Consider the following 17,076-nt stretch of genomic DNA (forward strand, 5'->3'; position numbering starts at 1 on the left):
AATTTGAAAGAGTGGCATCGCTTTACATCTTTGCAGATTAAGTCTGATTTAATAGAAGACACTTGGATTTGTATCTGCTTTTGCATTCAGTCTGTTTTGCATTCTGTTGTTTTCATTGAAGCATACGAAGAAAATGTAGCCTCACATAGGTATGTGGTTAGAAAAGTATTTTAATACTTTAAAGGAGAAGTATTTTAATGGCCTTTTCAGATAATTTGGCATGTTCTCTGATAATCAGCTAAAACTTAGGCAGCGTAGTGGGGTATGTGCATGGGTCAACAGAATAGCTTGGACGTTTCTCAGACATGTCACAGTATGGACTTGGTACAGCTGTGAGGTATTTGCTTTCTGGAGTAATCACCTTAATACATGCAGATACTCTTCCCAGCGGGCTACCTGGTCTTGGAAAAATAAATGAAGCTTGTTTTTAGCTTCTTCTTACTAGTTTGCCCACTGTTAGAAATCCCTTCTGATTCTCTTATGACTGTCAGCTCCTAACGTTTTTCTTCTCCCATGTTCCCTTCAGTCCTCCAGGACATCTTTAGTATTTATTGAGCAAATGCAGTTAGAGAGGCAACTTAATTCTTTTTTTTTTTTTTTTTAAGTTTTTATTCACATTCCAGTTTGTTAACATACAGTGTAATATTAGTTTCAGGTGTACAACATAGTGATTCAGCACTTCCATATAGCACCCAGTGCTCATCAAACAAGGGTACTTCTTAATCCCCATCACTTATTTAACCCATCCCCCCACCCACCTCCCTTCTGGTATCCATTTGTTTGTTCTCTGTAGTTAAGAGTCTGTTTCTTGGTTTGCCTCTCTCTCTCTCTCTCTCTCTCTCTCTCTCTTTCTCTCTCTCTCTCTCTTTTTTTTTCCCTTTGCTCATTTGTTTCTTAGATTCCACATATGAATGAAATCATGTGGTATTTGTCTTTCTGTGACTGACTTACTATGTTGTTGCAAATGGCAAGATTTCATTCTTTTTTATGGCTGAGTAATATTCCATTGTGTATATATATGTATATGTGTGTGCGTGTATATATACGCATGCGTGTGTATATATGTATATATATGTGTGTATATATATACATACGCATATATATATATATATATATACACACACATCTTCAATTGATGAATTGATGGACACTTGGAATCTTTCTGTAATTTGGCTATATGCTGCTATAAATATTGGGATGCATGTATCCCTTTGAATTAGTATTTTTGTATTCTTTGGGTAAATACCTAGTAGTGTGATTGCCAGATCGTAGGGTAGTTCTATTTTTAACTTTTTGAGGAACCTCCACATTTTCCACAGTGGCTGCACCAGTTTGCATTGCCACCAACAGTGTACAAGTGTTCGCCTTTCTCCACATCCTTGACAACACCTGTTGTTTCTTGTGTTACTGATTTTAGCCATTCTGAAAGGTGTGAGGTGATAGCTCATTGTAGTTTTGATTTGCATTTCCCTGATGATGTGCAGAGTTGGGCATCTTTTCACATGTCTGTTGGCTTTCTGTGTGTCTTCCTTATAAAAATGTCTATTCATTTTCCGCCCATTTTTTAATTAGATCATTCATTTTTGGGGGTTTTGAGTTTGATAAGTTCTTTATATAATTTGGAAACTAACCTTTTATCAGAATATGTCATTTGTAAGTATCTTCTCCCATTCCCTAGGTTGCCTTTTAGTTCTATTGATTGTTTCTTTTGCTGTGCAGAAGCTTTTTATTTTGATGTAGTTCCAATAGTTTATTTTTTATTTTGTTTCCCTTGCCTCAGGAGATATATCTAGAAAGAAGTTGCTACTGCTGATGTCAAAGAAGTTACTGCCTGTGTTCTCTTTTAGGATTCTTATGGTTTTAGGTTTCATATTTAGGTCTTTAATCCATTTTGAATTTATTTTTGTGTATGGTGTAAGAAAATGGTCCAGTTTTATCCTTTTGCATGTCGCTGTCCAGTTTTCTCAATAGCATTTGTTGAACAGACATTCTTTTTCCCATTGGATATTCTTTACTGCTTTGTTAAAGATATAATTGTGGATTCATTTCTGGGTTTTCTCTTCTGTTCTATTGAACTATGGATCTGTTTTTGTGCCGGTACAATACTGTTTTGATTACTATAGGTTTGTAATATAACTTGAAGTCTGAAATTGTGATGTCTCCAGCTTTGTCTTTCCTTTTCAAAGTTGCTTTGGCTAGTTGGGGTCTTTTGTGGTTCCATACATAGTTTGGGGTTGGTTCTAGCTCTGTGAAAAATACTTTGGTAGTTTGATAGGGATTGCATTAAATGTGTAGATTGCTTTGGGTAATATAGACATTTTAACAATATTTGTTTGTCCAGTCAGTGAGCATGGAATGTCTTTCCATTTCCTTGTGTCATCTTCTTCAATGTCTTTCATCAGTATTTTATAGTTTTCAGAGTACAAGTCTTTTATCTCTTTGGTTAGGTTTATTCTTAGGTATCTTATGTGTTTTTGGTGCACTTGTAAATGGGATTGAGTCCTTAATTTCTTTTTCTGCTGCTTCATTATTGGTGTATGGAAATGCAGCAGGTTTCTGTACATTTTTATCTTGTGACTTTAGTGAATTCGTGTATCAATTCTAGCAGTTTTTTGGTGGAGTCTTTTGGGTTTTCTATATACAGTATCATGTCGTTTGCAAATAGTAAAAATTTGACTTCTTCCTTGCCAATTTGGATGCCTTTTCGTTTCTTGTTGTCTGATTGCTGTGGCTAGAACTTCTAGTATCATGTTGAATAAAAGTGATGAGAGTGAACATCCTTGTCTTTTTCCTGACATTAGAGGAAAAGCTCTCATTTTTCCCCATTGAGGATGATATTAGCTGTGGGTTTTTCATATATGGCCTTTTATTATGTTGAGATATATTCCCTCTAAACCTACTTTGTTGAGGGTTTTTATCATGAATGGATGTTGTACTTTGTCAAATGCTTTTTTCTGTGTCTACTGGTCGTATGGTTCTTATCCTTTCTCTTACTGATGTACTGTGTCACGTTGATTGATTTGTGAATATTGAACCAGCCTTGTAACCGACTAATAAATCCCATTTGATCGTGGTAAATGATTTTTTTAATGTATTGTTGAATTTCGTTTGCTAGTATTTTATTGAGAATTTTTGCATCTATGTTCAGCAGGGATATTGGCCTGCAGTTCTCTTTTTCAGTGGAGTCTTTATCTGGTTTTGGTATCAGGGTAATGCTGGCCTCATAGAATGAATTTGGAAGTTTTCCTTTTTTATGTTTTGGAATAGTTTGAGTAGTATAGGTATTAACTCTTTAAATGTTTAGTAGAATTCTCCTGTGAAGCCATCTGGTCCAGCTCTTTTGTTTGTTGGGAGTTTTTGATTACTGATTCACTTTCTTTGCTGGTTATTGGTCTGTTCAAGTTTTCTATTTCTTCCTGTTCCAGTTTTGGTAGTTTATATGTTTGTGGGAATTTATCCGTTTCTTCTAAGCTGTCCAATTTGTTGGCATATAGTTTTTCATAATATTCTCTTTTAATTGTTTGTATTTTTGTGGTGTTATTTCTCCTCTCTCATTTGCGATTTTATTTATTTGAGTCTTTTTTTGATCAGTCTGGCTAGAGGTTTATCACTTTTATTAATATTTTTCAAAGCACCAGCTCCTGGTTTCATTGATCTGTTCTATTTTTTTTTTTTTAGTTTTTATATCATTTATTTCTGCTCTAAAATGTATTATGTCCTTCCTTCTGCTGGCTTTAGTCTTCATTTGTTAATCTTTTTCTACCTCCTTTGGGTGTAAGGTTAGGTTGTTGAGCAGCAACTTCATTCTAACAACTATCAACACTGAGAGCCTAAGAAAAGCAGAGCGTGCAGGTGTGAGAACGGTGCAGTAGCAGGGCGGGGAAACTGGGATGTGCCCCTTGTGAGGTGGAGGGAGTGGGTGGTGCAAATGCCTGTGTTCAACCATTGGGGGTCATTGTTTCTCCATGTGTGGGAGGGCTTTGCATGTCTTCTCAGCCATAATCCTAATAGAGGATCCACTATACTTGCAGTAGAACAGATGCCTAAATGAAGAAGGTCTCTGATTTCACCAACACAAAAATTATTTTAAATTTGGGTGCAGTATAAAGTAAAATATATAGTTTTGAGTGTTCAAAGAATTTGTAAATTTTCTTATATCTTAGTATAGTAATTATTTTTTACTGAATACTTACTATAATCATATAGTGTGCTATTATAGTAAGAACTCTCTATGTATTATACCACAATGTAATACAGAGCCCTTAGGGTATTACCTATAAGAGTCAGGTGATATTCTATGGCTTTGTGTTTTTAACTCTTTTAACTCATTTAATCCACATACCAACCCTCTGAGGTAGATAGTATTGTTGTCCCCATTTTGCAAATGAAGCAACTGAGACACAGAATCATAAGGTAACTTCCCCAAGATCAAACAATTAGTAAGTGTAGAACCAGGATTTGAACCTAGACAGAAGGCTTCCAGAATGAAATGGATCTGGTAGGTCAAATAATTCAAATTTAGGGCCTGCATCCTGCATAGCTGTGGCCTTTGTGACGAGGACCAGGCCATGCATCTGGTTTCTGTTGAAATAGCTATTGGAGCAGCGTCATGGAGAGGTGGCACTGTGGTGTGACAGAACAAACTCTGGGCTAGGAATGAAAAATGCCAGTCTTAGGCACATCACAGGAATTTTTCTGAGTATTTTCTCACCTCTAATGTGGGTATTCTAACATCAGTCTCTTGTGTATATTTGGGTTATATTTTCCCCTTTATAGAGTGCCTTTACATGTTGTGTCATTCATCTGTCTCGCCTGCCTTATAGTATTGCTTCAGGGATCAAATGAGTTATATACAGAAGAGCTATAAGGGTTTATTGTTGCTTTTCAAAGTATTTGCTTTTTCTCCCTCATTATTATGTTTTGTCAAGAGTGAATTATAAAAAATAATTCAGATTTACTTGGATATTTAATGTATAGGTGCTATTCTATAACTCTATGCATGATCTCCTTCTATCATTTTCACACATAACTCTAGTACCCAAGTGTTGTATCAAATAGAAGTTATATTCAGTTCCATTTTCTGCCCTACTGAACAGGAAATGTAGTAGGCACGGATAATCCAAAATAATTGGCTAGCTTTGGTATTCATTTTTGTACTTAATTTAACTTGAGTCCGTGTGGCTGAGAATTTAGAGTACAGATCTTCCTTGACTTAAAGGGTTACACCCCAATAAACCTGTCGTAAGTTGAAAATATCTTAAGTCGAAGATGCATTTAATACACCTAACCTGCTGAACAGCATAGCTTAGCCTGACCTACCTTAAACATGCTCAGAACACTTACATTAGCCTACAGTTGGGCAAAATCATATAACACAAAGCCTATAATACAGTGTTTAATATCTCTCGTAATTTGTTGATTATTGTACTGAAAGTGAAAAACAGAATGATTATATGGGTACAGAATGGTTGTAAGTGTATTGGCTCTTTACTCATGTGGTCGCGTGGCTGACTGGGAGCTACAGCTTGTTGCTGCCCAACATCACAGGATCTATACCGTATATTGTTAGCCTGGGCAAACATCAAAATTCAAAATTTGAAGTATGGTTTCTACTGAATGTGTATCACTTTTGCACCATTGTAAAGTTGAAAAGTCATAAGTTGAACCTTGTAAGCCTGGGACCATCTAAAAGTATTGAGCCTCTTTGGAAAACCCAGCTCGAGACAAGCCATATCTATATATTTAATGTTTATTTATATTCGAGAGAGAGAGATAGAGACAGACAGACAGACAGACAGAGTGTGAACTGGGGAGGGGCAGGGAGAGTAGGAAACACAGAATTTGAAGCAGGCTCCAGGCTCCACAGAGCCCGATGTGGGGCTCAAACTCTTGAACCATGAGATCATGACCTGAGCTGAAGTCGGATGGTTAACTGACTGAGCCACCCAGGTGCCCCTAGATAAGCCATAGTTTTAAGACTTGATGTCTTGTCTACCACACTCTTCATTCGTTCCAGTTCAAGAGTCCAGTAAAGAAGCTAGCACCTTCTTCCTACCCTTCCCTCCTTTCCCACACACACCTGTGGTAAAGGCACAAAGTAGGAGGCTATGGGAGAGAGAGAAAGATTGTTTGTTTGTTTGTTTGTTTTTAGGATAGTAACTTACAATTATGGAGGGAACCCCAGAAATCTTTTCCTTCTCATTTGAGCAGTGGTGGCATCAACTGGTGTCAAAGAAGATGCCCAACTGGTGGTAAAGTGTCTGGGCTTCTGAGGTTGGGACCTTCCTGAAGGGGGAATTTATAGTAGGGGAAACTGCTAAGGTTAAAGCAATACAGTGAAAACTTACCTTAGCATTTTGGACTTTTATAGAGCCATTAGTATAAGCCTCTGTGTCTCCACATTCTCTGTAGCCCGTGAGGTTGTGCTTATACAACGTTGTTTCTAGTGTTCTTCTATTTTCATGATGGCAGCATGACTTTCTCTTGAGTCCGTTATTACAAGTGTGGGGTCCGGAACAAGGGAAGGTTCATGATATTGCTCTGCTTTGCTCTGGGCAAACCTCTCTTGGCATACTATGTTTGGTTCTCAGCACTTCACACTGAGGGTCAGTGACAACCTAGTGTGTGTGATCTAAAGAAAGGGCCAAGATGGTAAGGGACGTTAATCATTGGAATGGTGGTTAAAGAAAGTGGAAAAGAGAAAACTTGAAGAGGAAATGTTGTTATAATAGGAATATTCAAATTTCTGAAAAGCTCTTACACCAAAGAGGAAGTAAAATTATGATTGTTAGTAAAATTCGTTAACCACTTTTTGAGAGTCTACTCTGTTTAGATATTGTACTAGGCATTCCACGTATGTTGTATGTATTGCAAGACGAAGTTCCATTTCTATTTTATAGATGATGGAACTGATGCTCCGAGAGGTATAGTAACCTGCTGAAGGCCACACAGTTATTTAATGATTTCACAATTCAAACCAAGGTTTTTCTGATTCCAAAGCCTGTTAGCTGTAAGAGTGTATGGACTCACAGCAAATACAGATCATAGGGAGGCAGACCTTAGGGGACAGGTGCGAGAAGCTAGCCATCCCTGTTCCCTGGAGAGGAGGGCTAGGGCAGAAAGTGAGAGATCACTTATTGGGACTGTTGTGAAGAGAATTCATACGTGGAGAAGATGACTTTAAAATTACATTCCTTTGAATCTCTTCCACTGTGATCTCCTGAACTCCTGTTCCAGGTCCACTCTAGGCCCATTTGGCCTTTTGGTTCTCAGTGATTCTCATTTGGTTCTCAGAACCTACTTCTGTCCCCTTGTGCGTGGGTCAGCATACTTGGATAATTTCTATCCTGAAGCAAAATAAAGCTTGTACAGAGGCTGTTTTTTTAAAATCATGCTTTGCTAGTACCTTCAGCATAATGGTGATTGTGTGTCACCTATGGCACCAACACAAGGGCTTCTTGGACTGTGTGGAACCCAAACACAGCTGTAGGTGCACTGTACTGCAAGTTTGAGCCACTCTGACCAGTCTGTTGTGTAGCTGCTGATTTTAGTGCCTAGATGCTCTTTGCTGAAGATGCCATGCTGGCCTTACCATGTAGGGAAGGAGCATGTAGGGCCTTGGCTAGATAACAGTTTTAGCAATCGATCACACGGTGATAGAATGTGAAAGGCTGGGAAAGAACTCTTCTTCCTGAACTGCTTATTATCATCTGTTGATATCTTAAAAAATTCTGGAGAATGTTTATTGTTACTGAAGAATTTGACGGACTCCTGTTTTTTTACATATTGGCATTGATTTTACAAGGCAGTTTTGCTAGTTTAAAAAGTTTAAAAACAAATATATTTATAATTTTTTGTTAATAAAATTTGTATTTTTTTGTAGCTTATTCACCTTGATGAAGATTGTGTAACAGAACTAGCTGTACATCACAGAAATAACAGGCAAACAATGGAGGATTTAATTTCATTGGTAAGAAATATGACATGAATTTGAGAATAATATCTTTTGTTTTATTGTTCTTTATTGATAAAAGAAATATTCTGATAAAGTACATGGAAAATAGTATAGCATTTTTCAGACCTATGATTTTATCATGGATGTAACTATTCCACTCAATTCTTTTCTCATGTCTGCTGGAGATCTTCTTTAAAAATGACATTGATTGGGGCGCCTGGGTGGCTCAGTCGGTTGAGCGTCCGACTTCGGCTCAGGTCACGATCTCGCGGTCCGTGAGTTCGAGCCCCGCATTGGGCTCTGGGCTGATGGCTCAGAGCCTGGAGCCTGCTTCCGATTCTGTGTCTCCCTCTCTCTCTGCCCCTCTGCCGTTCATGCTCTGTCTCTCTCTGTCTCAAAAATAAATAAACGTTAAAAAAAAAAAAACCTAAAAATAAAAAAAAAAAAATGACATTGATTTGGGTTTGACTCTTGATTTTGGCTCAGATCATGATCTCATGGTTCATAGGATCGAGCCCTACATCAGGCTCTGTGCTGAGCATGCAGCCTGCTTGGGATTCCCTCCTTCCCTCCCTCTCTCCCTCTTTCCCTCTTTCCCTCTTTCCCTCTCTCCCTCCCTCTTTCCCTCTCTCCCTCCCTCTTTCCCTCTCTCCCTCTCTCCCTCCCTCTTTCCCTCTCTCCCTCCTTCCCTCTCTCCCTCTCCTCTCTCTCCCCCTTCCTCCCTCCCTCTACCCCCCCATGCATGTGCACTCTCTCTCAAATAAAGTTTAAAATAAAAAAATATGACATTGATTAAAGAGAATTACAGTGGGAAAAAAAATAAAGAAATAGAAAAAACTAGTCCACAGAGAATTGACAGAGTTCTGATTTTACTACTTGAAATTCTATACATGGAACTATGATTCTGCTGTAGGAATAGGTAAACACAAAGCAACTTTCTTCTTACCCGAAAGCAACTCCATAGCACCACATCACCCCTAAGCTTGTGAAGCAAATACCATGAAATCATTATCAAGTTATTTCAGAAGCTTAATCTCTAGATCATACATGTGTTTTTTTCCTAGAGATTGAGGCACTCATAGTTGACTCCGAGTATAATTGAACCTGTTAGGCAGGGATTGAGCCCATCTTTGCTCCTGGTTCAGTACTGTCTTTCATTGTCTCTGATTTGTGGTTTGTTTTTTTTTCTTTCCTAATTTGCAAGGTAAAGACTTAAGCAAAATTTTTTTTTCTAAACAAAGCTTTGCTAAGCCACAATTCTTTTCAATGAGGAGGAGATATAAAAGATTTCTTTTGGATGACGTAATAAGCAAAGGTTCCGGAATGTGTATGCAAAACAGAATGATAATGTGTTTTGCATGGAAAATGCCTTTGAAGGAATGACAAGGATTGGGAATTGCTGCAAGGCCCTTCCTTAGTCTTTTATAATGAGAACTTGAAGTTTCCATTTAAGCAACTTAAAAATCAAAGTATGACTTTTTCTTTAGGATGATCTTTCATAGAAGACTTTCAGGTACCTAAGATTTCTTTTAAATTTTTCATTTTAGAAGTTTTTAAATGCCTACAAAAGTAGAACAGTTTAACATTGATCTTCCACGTACTCATCATCCAGGTTCAACAGCTAATGACATTTTGCCAGTTTTATCTATATCCCAGTCCCCTCTCCCATTTGCCTTTTCTAACTAGGATATTTCAAAGCTCGGCCCAGACATCCTGTCATTTTATTGAGAAAAGATTTGGTGTGTGATCACAGACTTTTATTTATTTATTTTTAAACGTTTATTTATTTTTGAGAGAGAGAAGAGAGAGAGCCGAGCAGGGGAGGGGGAGAGAGAGAGAGAGAGAGACACAGAATCCGAAGCAGGCTCTAGGCTCTGAGCTGTCAGCACAGAGCCCGATGCGGGGCTCGAACCCCCAAACTGTGAGATCGTGACCTGAGCCAAAATCAAGAGTCGGATGCTTAACCGACTGAGCCATCCAGGTGCCCCATATCACAGACTTTTAAAATCTGAATCCTAAAAGTAATATACTTAGAATTTCAAGAACTATTGAAAAATTATCTTTAAAATAGTATCCTTTATGTGATCTTTACATAATTTTCAAACTTAAAAGGGAAATGGGAATAGGAATTATTTTCTTTACTTCTGATATAGGAAAAGTAGATAATGAAGCACGATATTGTTTTCTGGTGTTACATCTCTAAAGCTCTCAGTGATTCTGAAAGCTAGGCATGAACAACATCAACAATGCTGTGAAAAAAAGGAATAGTTTTTCTTCCTTTGGACTCTTCTCTCATTCTTAAATGTCTCCTTATACTTACTTTCCAGTCCTAGGGATGAGTAGAATATAGGCTATTCATTCTAAATGTGAGATTCTCAACCTTGTGTGAATCCTCTGGGAATCTAAACTAATCCTGATGCCTGGGTCCCACCCCCGGAGATTACGGTTTAATTGGTTTGGTGTGTGTCCTAAACATCAGAATTTTTAAAAGCTTTCCCAGTGATTGCAGTATGCAGCCAGGAGTTGAGAAGTACTACTCTAAATTCTTGCTATTCAAAGTATGCTTTGACCAGCAGCATTAGCGTCACTTGGTGCTTATTAGAAATGCAAACTCTCAGAGCCTACTTCAGACTTATTGAATCAGAATCTGTATCTTAATAAAATCCCTAAGTGATACATATGTACATTAAAAGTTGAGAAGCATTGGTCTCAGTCAGTGGTTTTCAACTGGGAGTGATTTTGCCCCTCGGGACATTTTTGGTTGTCACAACTGGGGTGTATGTACATGATAATGGAATGTAGTGGTTAGAGGCCAGGATGCTGCTAAATATCCCACAATGCACAGAACAGACCCTCACAAGAAAGAATTATCCAGGTCAAACATCACTAGTGTTGGTTGGAGAAATCTTGGTTTAGGTAGTCTCAGGGAATTCACATTGGTCCTAAGAACTTTCCAGTTTAAGGAGCCTCAGGAACAGCAGGTTTGAGATCAGCTGTGTCTGTTATACTTGTTTTTGGCACCTCAGGAGCTTTGCCTTTACTTTGGGGTCTGGTTAGACAGGACAGACAGAGATCAGGTTAGTGTGATCCGTCCTGGGATGGTGCTGCTGATCTTTGTGCAGAGAGAGAAACACTATTATTGTCAAACATTGGCCTCCTAGAAGTCCCGCTTTTATATTATATACATGAGCACTCTTAATCTGCTTTTTATATGCAGCAGTTAGAGTTTCACTGTGTCATGATTTCGGGCTATCCCGCTGTAGCCTGCCTGAGAGCTTCCAGTAGTGGTGCCAGAGCTTCCTTCCACCTGATTGCTTTCCTTACTGCTCCCCTCTTCTTCCAGCTGTGAGTGGCTGTGATTTGTGGGGGCAGCCAGTCATCTGGTATGGGGACTTCATTGAGGGTCACAAGTGCATATGAGAACCAATTCAGACCAAGACAGATCCCTTCCCCCATCCCTGTAGTGCAAATCTCCCTGTATTCTGGTGGCAGAAGTTTAAAGGCCTCAAGGACCAAGGTCAAGGGAATGATAGTGAGCCACTCCTCAGTTTCTCAAAACACTCTGTACCAGTAACTTGCCTGCCCTCAGCCCAGGTGCCTGGGCAGTTCTTTAACATTTAGCCTGTGTGAGCAACAGCTGGGGATTTTTAAATGTTTTTTCTTTTTTTAAAAATGTTTTTAGTTGTTGTTGTTGTTTTTAGAAATGCAACCTTCTTCATAATAGGTAAACCTGTTGGAGCTGCGTAAAAGATAATGGAGACATTGGTTGTGTTAGACTTGTGGATTGACATCACCTGAAAATGTAACTAATGTGCCGATTCATCTGTTATTGAACACAGAACTCCCCTGTGCATCTGATTGTGACGAGTTGTATGCAGTGGCTATGGCCAAAAAAAGTTATAAAAAGGATGCTTTTTTTTGCTTAGGGGTAAAGAGGGGTTAGAGTATGGTTGTAAAACTCTGAGGCAGCTTTAGAAAACTCCATCTAAAACTGTCCAGGTATTGTTTACAGTGCCTGGATTGTGCCAAACCATTGTTGGTACGCAAATGGCAACTTGTTTCTGAGCCATTCTGTAATCAGTTTATGGCATCTCTTTCAAAGAGGTAGAGCTATCATACATGAGACCATAGATGTGGCAGGTGGGGAAAAAAAAATCTTGAATGTAGTTTTTGGAAAGTGGAGAGTGGTTATAACTAGATAGTTTTTACCCAGTTCCCAAGTACCTTCTCCATGAAACCTTATCTGACCTTCCCCTGATCCTGTCTGGATTAAAGGCAACATTCTGTGATAATTTATCACAGTATTTTATACCTCTTCCACTCGATTGATAGGTCCGTTATAGATTTCAAAGCATACATGATGACTGTGGCCATCTAAAATATTAACTGATAAAATTTAATAAAAACAGGGTTTTTATTTAGACCTTTTTGGTAGTAGACCTTTTTGGATCATGTGCCTTTCGAGGTGATACGTGCATTAAATATTATTCAATGTTGGGGCGCCTGGGTGTCTCAGTTGGTTAAGCGTCCGACTTCGGCTCGGGTCATGATCTCACAATTTGTGGGTTCGAGCCCCGCACTGGGCTCTGTGCTCACAGCTCAGAACCTGGAGCCTGTTTTAGATTGTGTGTCTCCCTCTCTCTCTCTCTACCCCTACCCTGCTCACGCTCTCTCTCTGTCTCAAAAATAAATAAACATTAAAAAAATATTATTCAATGTTATTAAAATTTAATGCTCTTATAGGGTAGAGTCTCCTAGTCTTATGAGTGCATTATTTAGAAACTTTCAGTTATACATAATGGATTGAACAGATATGTTTACATCCAACACTTGCTAAAACCTCACTAAAATAATAATAAAGGGGTAAAAAGGTAAAACATTTCGCAAGCGTGATTGGAATAAAAGAGGAGACAAAAAGTAATGTGAGTAAAATTTTGGGAGTTATAAAATAGGTAAGTGGCAGCTGACATAGCATTTTAGAGAAAGCTGAAAGCTAAGTGCCTGCATTGGGAAAAGAAAATAAACAAATTGATTAGGACCTTAGGCTCCAGAAAAGCTTAGGAATCAGAGGTACTCAGAACCTCTGAAGTTAGGGAAGTAAGTAGGGTAGAACAGGAAGATTGGTTGAAAGTCTGTATGAGAAACAATTGGACCCCTAAATCCCTTTCTTTACTTTGAGCTGCATGATAGCCACGTCTTCCTCACCCCAGTGGAAGATAGGAGATATTGACCAAGAGGCACTGTTGTACCACACACAGCTTGTCCATTTTGAAATGGACGCATGGGCACATGCAGTCCTCAAATTTAACAGTGAACCACTACCTCTAACCCCTTTCCCTCTTTAACTCTGAGAATGCTAGAACTAGGAATTTATCCTGTTTGCAGTGGGGGTGGGGAAAATATTGGAAGACTCATTTCTAGGGAAAAGCCAAGGGGGAGGACCTACTATACCTAATGGTTGGGAGTTTAGATTCCTGTCTGTTCATTATAGAGGGAAGCCCCCAAGCTGATGAGCAGCCTCAAACTACACACAGACCCTTTAATTAGCTGTGCTTTATAATTCCTCCCCTTTAAATAGAGACAGGCAGCCAAAGATTACTAGACATTTGAGGAAAGCCTCTAACATGAAAATCAGAGATCAAAACAAGTGGTGGGGACCAGGGGTGGGGGAAGAGGAAGAAAAGTAAAGATATTCAGAAATAGAAGATAATGCAGGGAGTGGAAGAAAATGGCTAAGAAATGATAATTAATATTCTCAGAGATAAGAGAAGCTATTTCTTTTTCGAAATAAGAATAAGATGACTAAAAAGGAACATTTCAAGAGATAGCTCTTGAAAGTTTAAGATATGACGACAGAAATGAAAAGCTTAGTAGAAATGATTGAAAATGAAATTAAAGGAAAATCTTTCAAAAGTAGAACTTAAAGACAAAGAGATGCATAAATAGAAGAGAATGGGTAAGAAAGGTCCAACATACAAATAATAGAAGTTGCAGGAAGACAAAACAGAAGGAAGAATGGAAGAAAGCATCAAAGAAATAATACAAGAAGAAATATTCCAGAACTGAAGGTTTCTAAGGTAGTAGAACTGAGTTTTTAAGAATGAAGGGGCTTAGCCAGGGTTTGGAAACGTGGATGAAAATAGATCTCCACAAAGTGGAATTTCAGAAAAGTGGGGGAAAAGGGAATATCCAAAAAATATCTAGAGCCAAAAACAATCCCCAAAAGATCATAAACAAAGGCTTGGAATCAGAAAGACTTTGGATTTTTCAGTAGTTATATAAGAAGTGAGAAGACCATGGAATAGTGTTTTCAAAACTGAAAATTATTATCATCCTAAAATTATATATTCAGCCAAACCAGAATCAAGTGTGAGGATGAAATGCAGTCAGTCACCAGGCATGCAAGATCGCAAAAAATTTACCTCCCATCCATCTACCTTCAGGAAGTTACTGGAGAATATATTGCACCCAAACAAGTGACCAAGAAAGAGGAATCCTTAGGATCTAGGAAACTGGTGACACATTGTAGAATAGAGGTGAAGGTAATCCCTAGACTGACAGTTAAGTTGCAGGTTGAGAAAGAAGCCAGTCCAGAGTGGAGCATGGAATGCACACATCAGGTGGAATGTCTCCAAAATGGCAGCGGAGTGGGGGCCAGATCGGCTGGTGTATGTGGACATGTTGAGGGGAGGTGAAGAGTGCTGGAGAGTGTGCAGATGAATTAGTAAGACGAATAACTGCCTCTTTTTTATTTAACTTCAGGAAAAACCAAGATATTAAAGAAGGAAATGCAAAGATAGTACCCTGCATGGTTTAGGTGCAATTCCATATTGGTTGTTAAGATATTAGAATACTTATATCCTCACTGGTAAAGAACTGCTACGAGTGCCCTCCCCGTAGCCCATTACCTCCCTTAGGTCCCGTGGGCACCTCCCTCCAGTCTCCCCTGGAACCCAGTGATTAAAAGGTTAATAATTGTCATTGCACAGGTCCCCCAGGACCCTACTCACTCTCAGCCTCTGTTCTAATTGCTTAGAGTCAGGGTACCAATTAAATATTTCGAACATTACCCTTACTTAGTTGTGAATACTATTTACATAATCATAGTAGTATAAATATTGATTTAACTAAAAATTGTCATAAAATTATAGTGGGAGGATACAGGGAGGAAGAATGTATGGGGCAGGAAGGAAAGTTCTTATTTTCCATACTAGGAAATTCATAGATAATATCTGAAGCTGAAGAAAAATTTTAAAGCCATTAAATTTAAATTAAATTATAAGCAACATAGAAACATAGGCCAAATAGCTTAAAGTATTTAAAAGTGGTTCCCTCTGGGGAGTGGAAAGTGTGTGTGTGTGTGTGTGTGTGTGTGTGTGTGTCTGTCTATGTCTGTGTGTATGAGAGAGTGAAGGAGACACGGTACAAGGGACGGTTATTTTTTCTGAATGGAAAAAAGTTAATGTAAAATAAAACATTATTTCAAAAAACAACTTTCGTCTTGTAAAGAACTTTGATTTTCTTTTTTCCAGTGGCAGTATGATCACCTCACAGTTACCTATCTTCTGCTGCTAGCCAAGAAGGCTCGGGGAAAACCAGTTCGTTTAAGGCTTCCTTCTTTTTCCTGTGGACAAGCCAGTGATACCCCGTTCACAAACACCAAGGTAAATGTTAGAACCTTTTGTGTGAACACCGACTGCTCTGGCCTCACACCTGCTCCATTCATGAGTGGGTCCACCACTGGTGTCAAGGAGCCAGAGGCAAGACATTTTATGATTTAGATATTTTTGGTGAGGAAAATGGGAAATTCAGAACTTGAACTCTAAAAATTTCAAAGTTAACATGGCATGGAAATAATCCTCTCTTCCCCTTTGTTTTTCACGAAAATAATTTTTGATTGTTGTAGAAGAATTTTAAGTCACAGATAAGCTAAAGGAAAATAGAACTTATGCATAAACCTACTCCCTGTAGATAATATAGTTTTATTTTACTATGACTTTCCATTCTTTTTTGGTGTGTTTATTTATATAATTTATTTTAAATGTTCAGTTTTGAGAGGCAAAGTGTGAGCGGGGGAGGGGCAGAGAGAGAGGGAGACACAGAATCTGAAGCAGGCTCCAGGCTCTGACCTATCAGCACAGAGTCTGAGACGGGGCTTGAACTCACGAACCACAACACCATGGCCTGAGCCGAAGTTGGACGCTTAACTGACTGAGCCACCCAGGTGCCCCTATTTATATAATTTATGTATATAATTAATACAAGTGCTTTTAAAGGACACTTGTATTATTGGGTTGGGGATAAAAATTTTTAAAAATTATTGGGAGTAAGATTTCTGAAAATAGGATGTATTGTCTTTTATATGACATGAAATACTTTAATGAATATTTTGATACTCATTTATGTTGATGGTTTAGGTTTTTGTTTTGAGCAATAGTTATAGCTCATATAACTCAAATACCTTGTATGAATTTGTTGTGACCATATTTTTTCTACTTTTGTCCTTTGTCTCATTTTTCTTTGTCATGAGTGTTTAGAATGATGGAGAAGCTTTACATTTTTGGAAGCACCATGTCATTCCTAAGAACTCCCATTAGTCTCTATCTTCTGAGTTTTTGTTACCTCCCATGGTTTAAAATACTGCCTTCCAAATCCTTTGCTGGATGCGTGTGGGAACTTTGGAATATAATCAGTCTGATTAATTTAGGTTGCAATTTAAACTATTCTAGCACTAGGAAATTGTACTTTTATTATTCTCAGAGAGAGAGGTAGTTAGCTCTCTTTATTTAATCCAGTATAGCCCAAATGACTATGTGTGAGGTGATTTTATTTCTCTGCCTCTCAAAATTATGTCAAAAGAAAAGCTACCTTTTTCATGATCTTGTGTTGAATCTCCCTCTGACCTCCCTGAATTCCTTTAATGTTTCATTTAGATCTCTCTCTCTTTTTTTTTTTTAATGTTTATTTATTATTGAGAGACAGAGACACAGAGCGTGAGCAGGGGAGGGGTAGAGAGAGGGGGAGACATAGAATCTGAAGCAGGCTCCAGGCTCTGAGCTGTCAGCACAGAGCCTGATGCGGGGCTCGAACTCACAAACTGCAAGATCATGACCTGAGCCAAA

The 17,076-nt window shown here is 38.4% G+C and overlaps 1 protein-coding gene across 3 annotated transcripts in view; it reads left to right on the forward strand.

Annotated features, from left to right (window-relative positions):
- MELK (maternal embryonic leucine zipper kinase) overlaps window positions 1-17,076 on the forward strand; it is a 53,902-nt gene that overhangs the window by 4,781 nt on the left and 32,045 nt on the right. For all 3 annotated transcript variants that reach the window (XR_007456863.1, XM_049626498.1, XM_049626487.1), the window contains exons 3-4: window positions 7,883-7,969; window positions 15,487-15,618. Coding sequence is in view for 2 of the 3 variants with exons in the window: in XM_049626498.1 (XP_049482455.1) it covers window positions 7,883-7,969; window positions 15,487-15,618 (219 nt within the window). In the remaining variant the exon portion in view is untranslated. The remainder of the gene's footprint in view (window positions 1-7,882; window positions 7,970-15,486; window positions 15,619-17,076) is intronic.

This window comes from Panthera uncia, chromosome D4 (assembly GCF_023721935.1).
Source record: "Panthera uncia isolate 11264 chromosome D4, Puncia_PCG_1.0, whole genome shotgun sequence".
Classification (NCBI taxonomy): domain Eukaryota; kingdom Metazoa; phylum Chordata; class Mammalia; order Carnivora; family Felidae; genus Panthera; species Panthera uncia.